At 40.7% G+C, this 15,848-nt stretch overlaps 2 protein-coding genes across 2 annotated transcripts in view; both read left to right on the forward strand.

Annotated features, from left to right (window-relative positions):
* The first annotated feature begins 81 nt into the window (after positions 1-81).
* Positions 82-12,161, forward strand: kdm1b (lysine demethylase 1B). Its single transcript, XM_007560029.2, has 21 exons — positions 82-235; positions 485-627; positions 1,256-1,377; positions 1,451-1,540; positions 1,832-1,943; positions 2,019-2,132; positions 2,213-2,251; positions 2,332-2,524; positions 2,592-2,776; positions 3,299-3,469; positions 3,547-3,621; positions 4,920-5,054; positions 5,147-5,318; positions 5,625-5,752; positions 5,836-5,967; positions 6,903-6,977; positions 7,057-7,173; positions 8,272-8,397; positions 9,667-9,789; positions 10,608-10,760; positions 11,441-12,161. The coding sequence occupies exons 1-21, from the start codon at positions 220-222 to the stop codon at positions 11,522-11,524; spliced, it is 2,505 nt and encodes an 834-aa protein (XP_007560091.1). The 5' UTR covers positions 82-219; the 3' UTR covers positions 11,525-12,161.
* A 763-nt stretch (positions 12,162-12,924) lies between these two features.
* The window catches only part of LOC103143471 (nucleolin 2-like), an 11,000-nt gene continuing 8,076 nt past the window's right edge, over positions 12,925-15,848 (forward strand). Inside the window, exons 1-5 of the mRNA XM_016675315.1 lie at positions 12,925-13,206; positions 14,456-14,584; positions 15,257-15,361; positions 15,445-15,546; positions 15,660-15,768. Of these exons, the coding sequence (XP_016530801.1) occupies positions 13,137-13,206; positions 14,456-14,584; positions 15,257-15,361; positions 15,445-15,546; positions 15,660-15,768 (515 nt within the window). The 5' untranslated portion in view covers positions 12,925-13,136. The remainder of the gene's footprint in view (positions 13,207-14,455; positions 14,585-15,256; positions 15,362-15,444; positions 15,547-15,659; positions 15,769-15,848) is intronic.

Here is a 15,848-nt window from a genome sequence, read left to right on the forward strand (position 1 = left end):
AAATTTAATATCTGATTTACGAGGTACTTTAAATGTAACACCAAAAGCAAGCCGAACCAAACCGCCCATTTCCTGGGCTAAACAGGAAGCTGTTTTCTGATGTCAGCTGCGCTTTTCTTACTTCACAACAACAAAAGATAATTTAACTTATTTATTGAACCTTTTTATAAACAAACAGGCAGGTTGAGCCCCGATTTAACAGGAGTTCAGCGGGACGCCATGCTGTCTGACGCAGGTTGGTGTTACAGCTGCTAACTGCTAACGTGCTAAAGTGAAAAGCTGCTGTTTGGTTAATTTAAAGAGCTTAAGATGTCCAAAACTCAGCGCCTGCTCGCTGTTAATGACCTCAATCAGCTGGTGATCGACTTTAAACAGTTTATAACCGCATCTGTAATTAAAACACGCTAATCTGTCGCAGTAAAGGCCTGTCTGCTGCTTTGCTCCATTGTTCCTCTCCGACACATTTTGATGTTGTTGTCTGCAGATTACTCGGGGAATGGCTCCGGTGCTCGCAGAGCCAGGAAACGGAGCTCCGGTGAGTCTTCGGGGGACGGACAGACCCTGCGCTCCTCCGGGAGGCAAAGCACAACCCGGGTGAAGCGCAGCAACAACCCCCCACCTGGACAGGTGAGCTGCAGCAGGAGGGCTGTGTTTATGCCGTAAACATGTCTGCTTCGATGCTAAACTTCCGTCTCATTTCGAAAACTACATGCTTAGATACTCCTATTGAAAGAATAGATATTTGTTTTCATAATTACATATTTGTTAAACGTTCTTAAATATTTTTCCAAATTTACCAATTTACTTCAACCACAGGTGACAAAACTCAAGTTAGGCCCATTTATTAAAAAGAAAAACAAAATAAAACAAAAGTAGTCCATCCATCCATTCAAGCCTCTGCTGTGATGCAGCTTCTCCCCATCAACAAGGCTCATAGTGAATGCTAAAGCTAGTTAGCATTTCTACCCATGAGGGAGGATAAACAGTTTTTTCTGTAATAATAAGTTGTTTCTCCGCCATTAGAACATTTAGCATCTAATTCACGAGGTTGATTGGCAGCGCTGAGATCCTCCTCTTGACTCTGTGCATTTCTTCAAATGGCAATAGCAGCTCAGGGAGGAGGTGGAGGAGATTATTGATATTACACTGTCACACCATGGTGACAGGTTTAGCAAAAAAACATCTTTTTGTAAAGATGGTGGCTTTAAATGCCATTTACATTTACTGATCTTTTATTCTCTCCTCTGGATGCCAGAGTAAAAGGAAAGCCACGGAAACAGAGGAGGAAGATGAGCAGGCTGAGAAGAAGTACAGGAAGTGTGAGAAGGCAGGATGTTCGGCCATCTACCCAGTTTGTTTTGCGAGTGCATCAGACAGGTAGTGGAGCTGAAATAAGGTGAGAGGTCAGTCACTCGGATTGTCTCTAACAGAGGCTTTTCTTTCCTTTTAGGTGTGCAAAAAATGGATACACTTCTCGCTGGTACCACCTGTCATGTGGTGAACATTTTTGCAACGAGTGCTTTGATCACTACTATAGAAGGTACATCTACCTGCAGCACTCACTGGAAGGATATTATGATGCAGCAAATTCAGGACTGCACAAAAAACTATAAATACTTGGTAAAATTTTGTGTTTTTTCAATGTGTCATTAAACATCCAAAACATTTTTAAAAAATACAAATTTTCTGTTTTTGAATTTAAATTTCAATTTGGCCAACAAATTTTTACCATTATTGACTTCTGTTGAGGGGCCGAACAAAACATTTCAAGGGCCACAAATGGCCCCAGAGCCACAGTTTGGACAACCCTGGTATAAGTCTTTCTGTGCAGTCACAAGGACGGCTACGAGACGTTTGCTTCCTGGAGGAAGGTGTGGACTAGTAACGGGAAAAGCGAGCCGAGCCTTAAGGCCTTCATGGCCGACCAGCAGCTGCCGTTCTGGGTGAGCGGCTGAACGTTTCCTCCTTCACAACGTTTTTTTTTTTTTGTCTCATCAGTAACGTTTCGTTCCCTTCAGGTTCAGTGCACCAAACCGGACTGCAGGAAGTGGCGCCAGCTGACCAAGGAGATCCAGCTCACCGCCTCCCTGGCAGCAGCATACCGCTGCGGGATGAAGGTCAACAACGTCAAGGTAAAGAGGAGCTGCAAAAATCAGAGTCCACCCCAGTTTTTGCCGTTTGGTCACCATGGAAACGTTGTTTCTGCTCGCAGATTGAAGGACCTGACCAGTGTTCCCAACCAGAGGACTTGGTAAGATGCAGAAATGTTTTAAAACCAAAATACCAAAGCACAATGACAAATGAGTGTTTCCGGGTGGTTTTTGTCTCCAGAGGGTTGCAGAGGTGAGCGAGAGCTGGTGGCACTCCATGCTGATCCTGCCTCCGCTGCTGAAGGAAAGCCCGGCCGGCGCGTTCCTCTCGGCGTATTATCCTGACTGCGTGGGGATGAGTCCGTCCGGCTCTCCCTGCAATGTCTCCATGACCGAGCTGCGGGCGGAGCCGTGCAGAGCCGTGCAGCCGCAGAGTAAGTTCAGGAGATGGGCCGACGTTCTGGATCGGAGCAAAGCATCATCACTTCTCCTCTCCGTCAGTTCCAGGCCTCTGTCCGTACTTCCAGCCCTTCTACCAGCCCAACGAGTGCGGCAAGGCTCTGTGTGTGCGGCCCGACATGATGGAGCTGGACGAGCTCTACGAGTTTCCAGAGTTTTCCCGGGACCCCACCATGTACCTGGCCCTGAGGAACCTCATCCTGGCCTCCTGGCACAAGAACTGCAAGGTGAGCACCAGGCTGCAGAGTGAGGCTGTGCACCTAAAGGGGCATTATCACATAAAATCAACCTTTTTGATCGTCCCATCATGTTATAATGTTATTCCCTCATCAAAAACATTCCTGCAATGTTTCATTGATTCTTTCATGCATGTTTGAGAAATCCTTTAATCTCCATGGCAACCATTCAGCTATGCAAAACGCCTGGGTGGACCTAGCTCTGCCTTCATGGCGCAGCTCCTCCCCCACTCAGCTCCTTCAGACTAGCCAGCAGCAGTTAGCAAACGGCTGGTGGAACTGCTGAGCTCCTTATAGGAGCTGCTGGTCAGAGCAGCGCTGGTAAAAATGTTGTTAAAGGGTTAATTAAAATTCTGTTAGTCATATTTGATACTTTTATGACATCACAAGGTAACATAGTTACTTGATTGTGTTATAAAATGGCACTCTGTGCCATATATGATCACATATTTCTAAAAATCAGAATTAGAGGCAGGAAATGATAAAATGTATTTCTCTCTGTTTTTTCTGAAGGAAGTGCTAACGGCTGAGAAGTGTGCTCAGCACATCATCGTTCGTGGTTTGGTGCGCGTGTGCTGCGTTCAGGAGCTGGACCGGGTTCTCCACTTCATGACCAGGAAGGGCCTGATCAACACCGGCGTTCTGGCAGTGAAACAGCCTCTGCTGCCTGAAAGATACCGCTCTGTGAGAATCTCTGCGTCTTCCTGCTGATCATCCATCCATCATCCAATCTGGGCTCATGATGTGTTTTCTCCTCGCAGAAGAAGGTGATCGTCATCGGTGCCGGCGCCGCAGGACTGGCTGCGGCCCGGCAGCTGCAGAACTTTGGCACACAGGTAGAGATCCGGAAACCTCTGAGCTTTTTCTGTCTGATCCCAGCATTGTGCTCTAGACTGAAACAATTAATCGTGATTAATCAAAATAATTGTCATTAACTGGATTATAGACTCAAAAAAAGTATTTTTGCTGAAAGAGGAACGCATTCAGAGCGGAAATTAAGCCAAAACTGTACAAAAAGTGTATTAATTTTGTATTTAACATTGAATAAATAAAAACCGCTGTAAATAAGCACAACCCAAAACTCTGGTGGCGTAGTTGTAGTTTCATCCCGTTCAAATTTTGCTAAAAAATATAAATTTTCCATTAATCATGTTGCTATAAAATAACTGATCGGTTAATCAAAAATATTATCATCATATTTGATGTTCAAAGCTGAGCTTTTCACATGTAAAAAGGTTAGAAGGATTTTTTAGTGCGGATGAATCCTTTGCTACAAATGATCAAACATTCACTGATGGAATGTTATTGGATTTTAGGCAATGACCTGTTTATTTTCTTATTTCTGATATTGTATTAAAAAAAAAGGCTTGAGTGGAAAATTTGCATAAAGTGCTATATTTTATATGATGAATTGATTAATCGTCGGAATAATAAATTAATCAATAACTAACATTAGTTATTAGTTGCAGCTAGGGCTGGACAATAAATCAATAAGGAAATTAATCAGTATCAATAAATAATACGGCTGATAGAATATTCATTATATAGAATGATCACTGAACTCCAATCCAGAACCGCATGGCATTCTGGGAAATGTAGGCAGAGGAAAAGCTTTGCAATCACTATTTACAATAACTCTAAGAATTTGATTCAATATGAGTTACAACAACATTTCATTTCCCTTCAGGATCAATAAAGTATTTTTGAATTTGAATTTAGCGGCTCATCCTCTATTGGCCAGCTGAGCAAAGTTGTTGCCATCAACTCACTCACTTTTTGGTTACCTAGCAACAACCTGCTGGTAACAAGCAGTTTCAAGTCCCCACTGCACCCCCTCCAACTTCGGTTGCTTAGCAACAACCAGTGGAGTAACTGGTGCAGCAGCAGTTTCAAGTCTCCCCACCTGGAGAGAAAACTGTGGATGAAACAGGAAAAGATTGGCTGCATGTCAGATTTACACATAAAACAAATCAAATACATTTAACAAAAACCCCAGAAATTATTGCTGTCGACTGATATGAAATGCTTATATTGTGACAGGTTTTTCAGCCTTATTGTTTTCCCCTGAATGATCAGTTATGTATAAAATAATCGATAGATTAATCGATAACTTCCCGAATGTTCTGGTATCCAGGTGGTTCTGCTCGAGGCCCGGGACAGAATCGGCGGTCGGGTTTGGGACGATGGCTCTCTGGGCGTCACCGTAGGCCGAGGCGCCCAAATCGTCAACGGCTGCGTGAACAACCCCATCGCTCTGATGTGTGAACAGGTTCTGCTCAAACCGCCGGCACATTCAGCTGCTGTAGCCGCTGCCGCCTCTGGGGGGCGCTGATGATGATGATGATGGTGACTCTGCTGCAGATGGGCATCAGGATGCACAAGCTGGGCGAGCGCTGCGACCTCTTCCAGGAGGGCGGGCGAGCCACCGACCCGGCCATCGACAAGCGCATGGACTTCCACTTCAACGCCATCCTGGACGTGGTTTCAGACTGGAGGAACGACAAGTCGCAGAGCCAGGACTCACCACTAGGAGGTGCTGTGCACTTCTCATTAGTGGATACATCCACACAGCGACCAAAATCTGAATTTTTCATCCAAAAATATCAGATTTTTTCCAATTCCATATTTGGAACTAAATTGTATCTGCAGTCTCAGCGGCCATGTTGAGTTTTTTACATCATTTGTGTGAGACTTGCGTCATAATTCTGTTTCTTCAGGTGTTTTGTCTTTGAATCTTTATTTTTCCAGATTTATCTTTGTGGCGCAGGTTTTGTTGTTAATATCTAGAACATAGTTCAGAGGAGAAGGCATGTGTCTGATTGTTTTATTGTCTCCACAGAAAAGGTTCAGGAGATAAAGAAGAACTTCCTGCAGGAGTCTGGGATGCAGTTCAGCGATTTGGAGGAGAAAGTTCTTCAGTTTCACCTCAGCAACCTGGAGTTCGCCTGCGGAAGCACATTAGACCAGGTGAGTTTCTGCACTGCACATAGAGCAAAAGAGACAATGATATCGGGACATTCCTATCCTAGTGTCTTCTTGTTTCTTTGTAGGTATCGGCCCGATTCTGGGACCACAACGAGTTCTTCGCCCAGTTCTCAGGAGATCACACTCTACTAACGAAGGGTTACTCAGTTTTACTCCACAAACTGGCTGAAGGCCTCGACATCCGCACCAACTGTCCGGTACGTCTCGAAGCACTAACCACTAATTCACTAAACAAGAATCTTAGCTCTACTAACTGTTAACAAATTAGCAAAAACTAGCACTAAACCGCTAAGTATTTAAAAACTTTGTGAAAGCTGAAAAATTAGTAGTAGTTAATACTAAACCACTAAAGAAAACACTTAGCAGTTTTTAATGCTAAGCCACTAAACACAGTAAAAACTAGCTGAAGCTAACACAAAATTGCTAAACACAAACAGATGAAAAATTAGCAGAAGCTAATCTGGTAAACATAACGAGTAGAACCTAACACTAAGCTGCTAAACACTTTAAAAATTACAGAAGCTAAAGCTAAACAGAAATGAATTAGCAGAAGCTAACACTAAGCTGCTAAGCAAATAAAACAGCTAGTGGAAACTAATGCTAGACTTATAGACATAGTAGTGGAAGCTACTGCTATACACATAAAAAATATGAGCAGACAATAACGCTAAGCTGCTAAGCAAATGAAACATTAGTTGAAGCTAACGCTAACCATTAAGACATCTGTCCCTTAGTCTGCATCACATCCTTTTCTCCTTCCAGTTGGCGACTGGTGTGAGACTCGCTAACAACAAAGTCCTCAGTTTCTGATTTTGCTACATATTGTTATTTTAAGTTGTATGAATAGAATGACCAAAGTCTAAAACAAATGATGTGACATGAAGTTCATAAAGTCATGAAAATGGGGAACATTTTATGGTAATAGTTGAACTAAAGGGCTGGAAAGAGGCGGCCATCTTGAAAAATGCATCCTGAAATTCCAGTGACTGATGGGAAAAATTAAAAACATCCAACCTGAATTTTTATTCTTGTATTCACACACAGTTACAGCAACATGCTGCCCTATTAGTGTTGAAATGATTAAAGGTCCAAGTTTTTTCCACTTCCTGCTGAAGTCTTGTTGTTTTTCCAGGTTCAGGCCATAGACTACTCAGCTGACGCCGTTAAAGTGACCTCCTCTAACGGATCCCAGTGGACGGCCCAGAAGGTAGCACACCTGCTGTGAAACTGGATCGTCTCCATGGCAACACGTCAGGTGTGTTTTAATGTTGACTGTGGTCCTCCAGGTGCTCGTTACGGTCCCGCTGACTCTGCTTCAGAAGAACGCCATCCGCTTCAACCCGCCACTTCCTGAACGGAAGCTGAAGGCAATCCACAGTCTGGGAGCAGGAATCATAGAAAAGGTAATCAGTGGAAAGATTTCTGTTCCAGTCCGGCGACGTGCAGCAGATTTCTTCTTTTGCTACTCTTTTTTTGTCAAATGTTTTAAATAAAAACAACCTGTGGAAATATAAAGTTATTTTTAAATGATGATTTAATTTGTTGATTAAAGTCAATCCCAAATATAACCGTTAGATATAGTAATCCAGAGTTTTACAGTGTGTAGCCACCAGGGTGTGCTAAAAACGTTGAAGGGGAAAATGCAAAAATAAAATAAATTGAATCAACTATTTTTATTTTTATTTATTTATTTTTTCTTAAAATGTTTCTCAATCATTACATTTAAGGTATAAGTTAAAATAGCTAATTGAAATATCATCTGAAATGCTCATCTGTCTGATTGGCTGGCAGCTAAATTTATTTAGCTACTCTGCTTCTCCAGCTAGCACAGCTGGAGGTTTCTGACGGAGCACCTGGTTGGTTTGGATTCATTTTTTTCCCATTCTCTTCATAAATAAAATCATTTAAAAACTGCTTTTTGTATTTTTACTGCATTTAAGTGTAACAAAAAGCAAAAACAAGTCTCTTGTTGCTATGGTGATTCCCCACTTTTCTGCTCTCTCTTAACCACCGCAAGATTTTAAGCCTCAAAAAGTGATGAGGATCAGATCAGAACTTTGGTTCAGATTTCAAATATAAAGACAGTAAATCTGAGTTTGTTTTGTTTGAATCAACAAGTTTCATTTATATTTAATTGGGTCAGAACTGGACCAAGACAAATATTTGGTGAGGAAAATCATGAAACCGAAAGTTAATCCAGTGAAAGATAAAGTCCAACTTCCTGTGAGCTGTTAATATGTAAACGTTGGTTCTGCTGGACCAAACGGGTTTGGTTTCCCCACACTGGTTTTATTCAAATTACATTGTTTATGTGGGAATTTCTGACATTTTTCTGAATGTTCCTGAAAGTTTATCTGGACCTACAATTGTAGGAAACCAGAACATTCAGTTTCTCTGAACTGTCCGTCTTCGTTTTGAGCGTTTTACTTGTGACCCGCTGAGTTTGAGACCAAACATCTGGCAGGTTTTACAGTTTCTAATCTCAGTAAATTATCCTGCAGATTGCTCTTCAGTTTCCGAACCGGTTCTGGGACTCAAAGATCCAAGGAGCGGATTATTTTGGTCACATCCCGCCGTGTCCAGAGAAGAGAGGCATGTTCAGCGTCTTCTACGACCTCGACCCACAGGTTGGCACTTTACTCACTTTACGCTATTAACTGGGTTTTATTGAACGACTTTACTGAATCGACTTCAGATGATTTCTGGTTTTAGCAAGAAATTATTCCTAAAATCCTCAGTTTCTCTCAGGTTCTGCTCATATATATATATATATATAATAATATATATATACAATAATTTGCAGTTTGTGCATTTAAATCTCAAATATATTCTGGCATCAACTCTGATAAACTCTTGCTCTCCTGTATGGAAACCCAGGATGACTAAAAAACTTGCAACGTTTGTTGTGTCTTTCACAAACAAAGTATGTGTGAAAAATGTATCAAACCAAGGTTATTATAGTTAACTAAAACTAACAAAATAACAAACATTGAAATTGGGAAAAAATTTTCGTTAATTGAAATAAATAAAAACTGTAATTAACGGGCAAAAACTATAAGTTCTACATTGTGCTTTTATAAAACTAAAACATACAGGAGTTATAGATGTAATATCCTTCATTTTCATGTTTATGTATCAATTTATTAGCTTTTCAAACTGATGTGATTTATTTTTTCACACCCAAGCCATTTACTCAGCTGTTGACAAATTACAGCACTCCATAATCCTCCTAACGCTGGTCTGCAAAATGGGAACAGCAAAAGTTGGATAAAACCCCAAAGTCAGTGGGTTATTCTACAATAGTTAATTTTTTTTTTTGAAAATCGTGTCTTCTGTTGAGTATTTTATACCCAGTCAATGTAAACATAATCACAATACTTTGACCTTTTTGAATTCTGCACCTAAAAATTAACCAAAATATGAAAAGACTGTAATTAATGCTGTAGCTCATAAAAACAAAGTAATATTTAACTAACAACTAATAAAACTTAGCAAACACACTCTAAAAACTAACTGAAATAGACAAACAAAAAGTCACAAACTAAATTAAACTAAACTATAATAAAAAACTAAAAACCATTATAAACCTGGTGCAAACAATTGTGTTCATAATTTGAAGTCAATCACAGACGGTTTCCGTTTAACATCAATGAAAAAGAAACGATCAAAACCAGCAACTCAGAATACTGCCCCTAGTGGCAGAAATGACAAAACATCAAGACTGAAGAAAAACGAAAGCATAATTCATCTGAATTTTGAAGCATAGAAAAATGTTTGCTTTCTGCATTTCGGGTGGTATGTCAACACTTCCTGAGCTGCAATGAGAATATGAGAGCTTGAGACTCTGCAGATATTTAATCTGTCAAAACTGTTTTTGTGTTTTTGGTGACGACCAGGGGAAACAGGCTGTGCTGATGTCCATCATGTCTGGTGACGCGGTTTCTGCCGTCGGGGACCTGGAGGACTCGGAGGTGGTCGACGAGTGCCTGAAGGTCCTGCGAGAGCTTTTCACAGACCAGGTATCAACCTTCGGCGAGCACAGCAGGATGTCTGGACTTTGACTAGACCATCACAACAGATTAGTTGTGTTGTTCTGGGTCATTGTCCTGTGATGACCCAGTTTGCACCAAGGCAGATGTCTCTGGGACAATTTGTTCTGCAGAGGAGATCAGTGTCCACTCAGTGGCTGCAAGGTGTAGAATAAGCCCAGATCACCATCCCTCCACCACCGTGCTGCACAGCTGGTCCAGAGGACATTGTCCCAGTATTCCTGTCCTTCATCCAGGTTCAGCTCTGCTAAGCTCAGTTTGGTGGCCATCTTGTTTCTAGAGAGAAAAGGCTTTCTGATTCAATCCTTTCTAGCAGCCATGCTGGTTCAGGGTCACGACCTTTGACCTGTAGCCTCCTAACTGAGGCCTGCAGAGTTTGAGATGGAGCTCTGTTTCTGGTCATTTCTGAGTTTCATGTTCTGACCTCTGACCTTAGGCTGAATCTGCTGAACTCCTTCTTGTTTCCAAGAGCTTCTCCTCTTGGAAACAATCATTTTTATATTAATCTGTACATTTTTGATTACTATTTTATTAGTTTTTGTCTTGGGAATAATCTTGCTCTCTGGAGAATGATGAACTTCAGATGGCTTGGAGATGACCTTTAACCTCCGCCAGGTTGATGGGCAGCAACAGCTCTTTCTCTGAAGTCATTGCTGTTTTCTTACCGTCTTTGTGTTTAAACACACGTTTGTTTCAACGCAGCGACTAAAATGCTTCTTTTATGGAAATCAGACGGACTTTACCTGCTTTACTGCACCTGGATGTCACTTGTTACCATTTTTTGACAGGAAGTTCCTGATCCGCTAAATTATTTTGTGACACGTTGGAGCAAAGATGTGTGGGCCCAGATGTCATACAGCTTCGTGAAGACAGGGGGCAGCGGAGAGGCCTACGACATCCTGGCAGAAGACGTGCAGGGAAAAGTTTTCTTTGCAGGCGAGGTAACGCTGCTTCCCTCAAAATGTTTGTTTTTACTCTCGTTAGCAGAACTTCATCCATCCATCCATCCATCCATCCATCCATCCATCCATCCATCCATCCANCATCCATCCATCCATCCATCCATCCATCCATCCATCCATCCATCCATCCATCCATCCATCCATCCATCCATCCATCCATCCATCCATCCATCCATCTTCTTTACACCCTTGTCCCTTAGTGGGGTCGGGAGGGTTACTTTATCCATTATAATTATTGATTTTAATCATTTTTATGTATAAATGATGTGAAGCTCAGAGTTAAATGCAATAAGAAACCTAAATTCTTATGTTGCTAATTAGCAACACCAGGCACTTAAGGAATGAAACAAACTTTTTAATCCTAAATACATTAAATCCCATTGCTGCACAATCCCAACAGCTTCCAGCCTAAAATCAGTTTACAGTTACACCATGCGTCGCCCCTTTGCCCAGTTTTAGCTTAAATTTAAGAGGTCTTTTTGACCTCTTAAAATGCCCAGTCATGCATCTTTATACTACAGTCACCGAAAAAGCTACAATCCAAAGACAACCTGCATAATTGTTATAGGAAAGGCACATTTAAAGATTAATCCCAGAAGTGCAGGAATTTAACATTTTAAAAGTTAAAACCCGTTTGTCACATTTCTTCTTCTCTTCAGGCCACAAACCGACACTTCCCTCAGACGGTGACCGGAGCCTACCTCAGCGGCGTCAGAGAGGCCAGCAAGATGGCCGCCGTGTGACTGGACCGCCCCGCCGCTCTCTGAATCACCAGCACCAACTCGAACCCCGTACTCACTGTGACAGCCGTCTCTGCTGCCGGTTCCGGTTCTGGTCCGGATCTGCAGCTCATTTCCACCAGAGAAATGCTGTTTATTTATGTCATTTGATGCAAACTCTGTATAGATTCATCAGAAACACAATGAACAATGATACTGAAATGTGGGTGAACTCTCAGGCGTCCCATCATCACTGAACAGATTATTCAAAGTTTTCCCAGTTGTAGAAATTTCTGATCTGTAGTTTTTCTAGTCGATGTTCAATGATGAGTTGTTGATTTAGTCAGAGTGATTCTTCCGCAGCACTTTTGATTTAAAACGGTAAGTTTCTTACCAAGTGGACCTCAGCATTCAGAATACAACAGACTCTTCTGTTTCTTTCTCAGGGATCTTATCAGGAAGTGCTGACCCTAAAACATCGGATGGTTTTCAATATATGGGCATAAAAACGACGGAAATTCTTCCTGAAAAGTGACGTTCCTGAGATTTGGAGAAGTTCCTCACTTTCTCTCCATTAACTGTGACTAACGAGGATTCATGTGACTTCATGTCCTGTTTGTCTTGTTTGTGTAATAAACCGAGCTACAAACTGCCACAAAGATCAGCCCAACTCCTGCTGTAACATTTAAATCATCCTTTCAATTATAAGATGGAAACATACTTGAGTCACTGATTTTAAAACCTTAGCTAATCAATACAAAAAAATCGGGTTTTGCCATCAATCTGATAGTAATTAAAGATTGCACATTTGAACACTGAAGCTGTGAAATTTTCAGTCTGATGCTAATTAAGGACATTAGGCATTTAAGGAAACAACCTCTTAATAAAATGCAATTCAAAAATACTTGAAATACTGAAAAACTATTAGTGTGACTATAAATATATTTTAAATATTTTATTGATGCTGCTAATTTGAAAACAAGACTTTGATATCAAGTCTAAATATGTTTTTTAAAAACATTTTAATCATTCTAATGTTTCAACTATAGCTAAATACTCTAATATGTATTTTTGACAAATAAAAGATGCCTAATTGTGCATCTTTATAATCTCTTTGTGTTCCGAGATCTGCTGTGGAACCTCTGAAGATTATGGTGCAAAGAATATTACAACCTGGAGCAACCTTGTTATTAAACTGTGATACAACCATCCAGTCAGAGGCTTCTTTAGCGATGGTGGTGTACTGACTGCTACAGGAGATGCTTCTTAGTCACAGCCATTAGCATCTACAACAACTTTTTGAAGATATTTTGGTAATACGAGTTGAAACATTAAATTTCCCTTTAAGATTAATAAGTACTTTTTTGAATTGAGTTGAATTTCACAGTTTTAACTAAGATTTTGTTGCTAAGCGACGACGACAGACCGAGTGACGCGTCATCAACACCCGCCGCCCGCCTTTTTCTGTTGGAGCTAACCGGAAGAAAACAAAGCAGTGATTAACGTAGTATTTACTGCGGCAGCTGGCGGATTTTAACCTTTTCCTCGGGGTTTCATGAGCCCGTAGCCGTGTGTGCTGTTCGGTGGAGCACCGCAGGGAGCGGTGGGGTTGATAAAAGCGGTAAAACCTTCCGTGATGAAAGTGAGACAGACCGTGAGGATGGACTCCAGCACTGCTAGCAGCATGGTGGCCCACCGATCTGCAGGTAGCCGCTTCTACTCATTACTACAGCACAAACTGGGAGGAAATCACTCCGCTTAGCTGCTCTCACCAACAAAGCGGTTGCAGATGTGCAGAAAATAATTTTCAGGTCGAGTGAATCCCTTGGTTTCTCATGGATTCATGAGATGCATCCACTCATCCTCCCAGGAACTGATGTGCTGTTTTAGTAAAATCACAGCAACACTGGAGCTGAAACACTCTCTGCAGACGTGCATTTGAAAATAATAATGGCTTGTTTTATGGAAATATAATGCAAATTTTGCTGCAATCCAAACCCAGTATACATTTAGATTTATAACAGCTTTTATTCTCTCTAAAGAGGACTTGGCCCAGTGATGCTGTGGGTCATTGTGTCTTAGAGTCTCTATTTCTGCTTTAACCTGGTTAAATTCTTTGTTTTTTCTAACTATAGACTAGAAACTAGCCCACATGATTAACTGGGATGAATCAGTAAATTATTGCCAAATTATATAATTAACTCTTAAATAAAGTTGCACTGATTGCAATTTTCAGGCCGATCAATGATTTTTAAAAAGCTTGACTTTCCGATTTTTAAAAATAAGTGACACTGTGAGGTGTTATAAAGTCACAATACAACTATTGAAGCAGATCCACTGGCTTCATTTGATAACTTTTATAACTGTAATAATTATGGTTATTCTTATGCCAATATGATATAACGATATTATCGTGACTGCAATAACTTCTGGAACAAGATATTGCCCAGAAATATTTATTATAATTACAGGCTTAATTAGGATCAATATGGACTTTATTAAAGCAAATTTTATTATGAATTTAATTTGCAACAGTTCTGTCACCTTAAATCTTTCTGGACAATACTTCCCAGAAGTTATTATGATAAACGATAATATAATGGTAATGGCATAATTATGCAAGAACACATTGTCAAAGATCTATAAACTTTATATTCTAATAAAATTTAACACTGGAAGACATTATTATTGAGCTTGTTTTAATTTGTCATGTGATTAACTGATTTATTGATTAATGCAACAGGCCTAGCAACAAATGTCTCAATAAATTTAAAAATTGCTAAAAAATTTTTTTTATCTATTTCTGTGCATCATTTTCAAACAAACCATTGAAAAAAGCTAATTTGATGGTACTCTTGCTTATTATGATTTACTTTTGAATACTACAGTTTTATTTTAATAATTGTAATGTGAATTAACAGTAATTTTCCTGTTATTTTTTGGTTAACCAATCAGGGAAGGAAAGCTCCAGCTCTGATGAAGAGGAGTTCGTCCCGCTGTCGAAGCTCCTCATGAGGCCGCAGAGCGACGACAAGAAGTCATGTGACAACGCCCAAGGCAACGCCAACTCAAAGAAGAGCGGAGGTGACGCCGACAAAGCACTTTATTTAAAGCAGGCAGGGGTGTCCAAAGGGCGGCCCGGGGGCCACATGTGGCTGCTCGAGTGATTTTGTGGGTCCTCCAAATGCAATTAAAGAATGATACAACTTTGTCCTGTCCATCTCAGGTACAGACTCAAACTGTTTATTTTTATTCAGGGTAAAATTATTACCAACTTAATTTTCTCACAATAGAAAAGCACAACATAGAGTATTTGTATTTTTATAAACAATTTTTATTATGAGTAGAACCACAAATATGTGGAGACTTTTACTGACAAATTGCTGTACATAATGTACTAAACTTTAAGCATTTTGAAAGAAAGTGACTCAAATTATTTTCGTACAACAGAATAAATTTGTTCAATAAAGTCCAAAAGTTTGAAAACTAGATGAAATTTCTTTTAAGTTTTGGATCTACAGTCGATTACATTACGTACTTTTCTGCAAAAAAACAACAAAATGAATCAGCTTTAATTGCTTAATTTTATTTGAATTTTTCCATTATTATTTTTTACTGTTGAATCTTTCCATATCTGTATTTATTTTTCACATCTATATTTTTGATTTTGGCCCGTGTGATAAAAAGTTTGGACACCCCTGCTTTAACGAGAACAGGTTTCAGTTCGGATTTTTTTAACGTTGGATTACTTTCCAGCTTCGGATAATTCATCAGACGACGAGCCGCCAAAAAAACCAGCAGCGACAGAGAAAAAGGAAACTTCTCCTGCCAAATCTGACGCCTCAGAGGCCAGACACTCCGGTGACTTCGCCTCGCATCCCGTTTCTGCAGCCCCGCTCCTGGAGGCCGGTGTGAATATTTATTTAACTTTTTTTTCTCCTCAGATTCCAACGCAGCTGACGACTCCGATAACGAGCCTCAGGTGAAAACATCCAAACCTTCAGCCAGATCAGCGAAGAGGAAACCAGCAGGCAGGAAGAAGAAAGGTGGGATTACGTTCTGTCGGCGCTGCTTCATTTCGGATCGTTGTCCACATGATCATTCCTCCACCACCGTGCCTCATGGATGAGTTCTTTAGTGCTACTTTTTCTGTCTTTAGCTTCAGATGATTCCTCGGATGACGAGTCGCTACAAGAGAAGAAGAAACCAGCAGCAAAAGACAAAACGGATTCTTCTCCTCCCAAATCTGACGCCTCAGAGGACAGGAAGTCGGCTGACGACTCCGATAACGAGCCTCAGGTGAAAACATCCAGACCTTCAGCCAGATCAGCGAAGAAGAAACCAGCAG

Source organism: Poecilia formosa, unplaced genomic scaffold, assembly GCF_000485575.1.
Source record: "Poecilia formosa unplaced genomic scaffold, Poecilia_formosa-5.1.2 Scaffold112, whole genome shotgun sequence".
NCBI classification, from domain to species: domain Eukaryota; kingdom Metazoa; phylum Chordata; class Actinopteri; order Cyprinodontiformes; family Poeciliidae; genus Poecilia; species Poecilia formosa.

Bases quoted from the DNA above. Each gene is read 5' to 3' on its own strand.
- kdm1b (XM_007560029.2), top strand. The intron at 3,622-4,919 runs GTAGAGATCCGG...TCTGGTATCCAG, and splicing joins TGCAGAACTTTGGCACACAG to GTGGTTCTGCTCGAGGCCCG. The intron at 10,761-11,440 runs GTAACGCTGCTT...TCTTCTCTTCAG, and splicing joins AAGTTTTCTTTGCAGGCGAG to GCCACAAACCGACACTTCCC.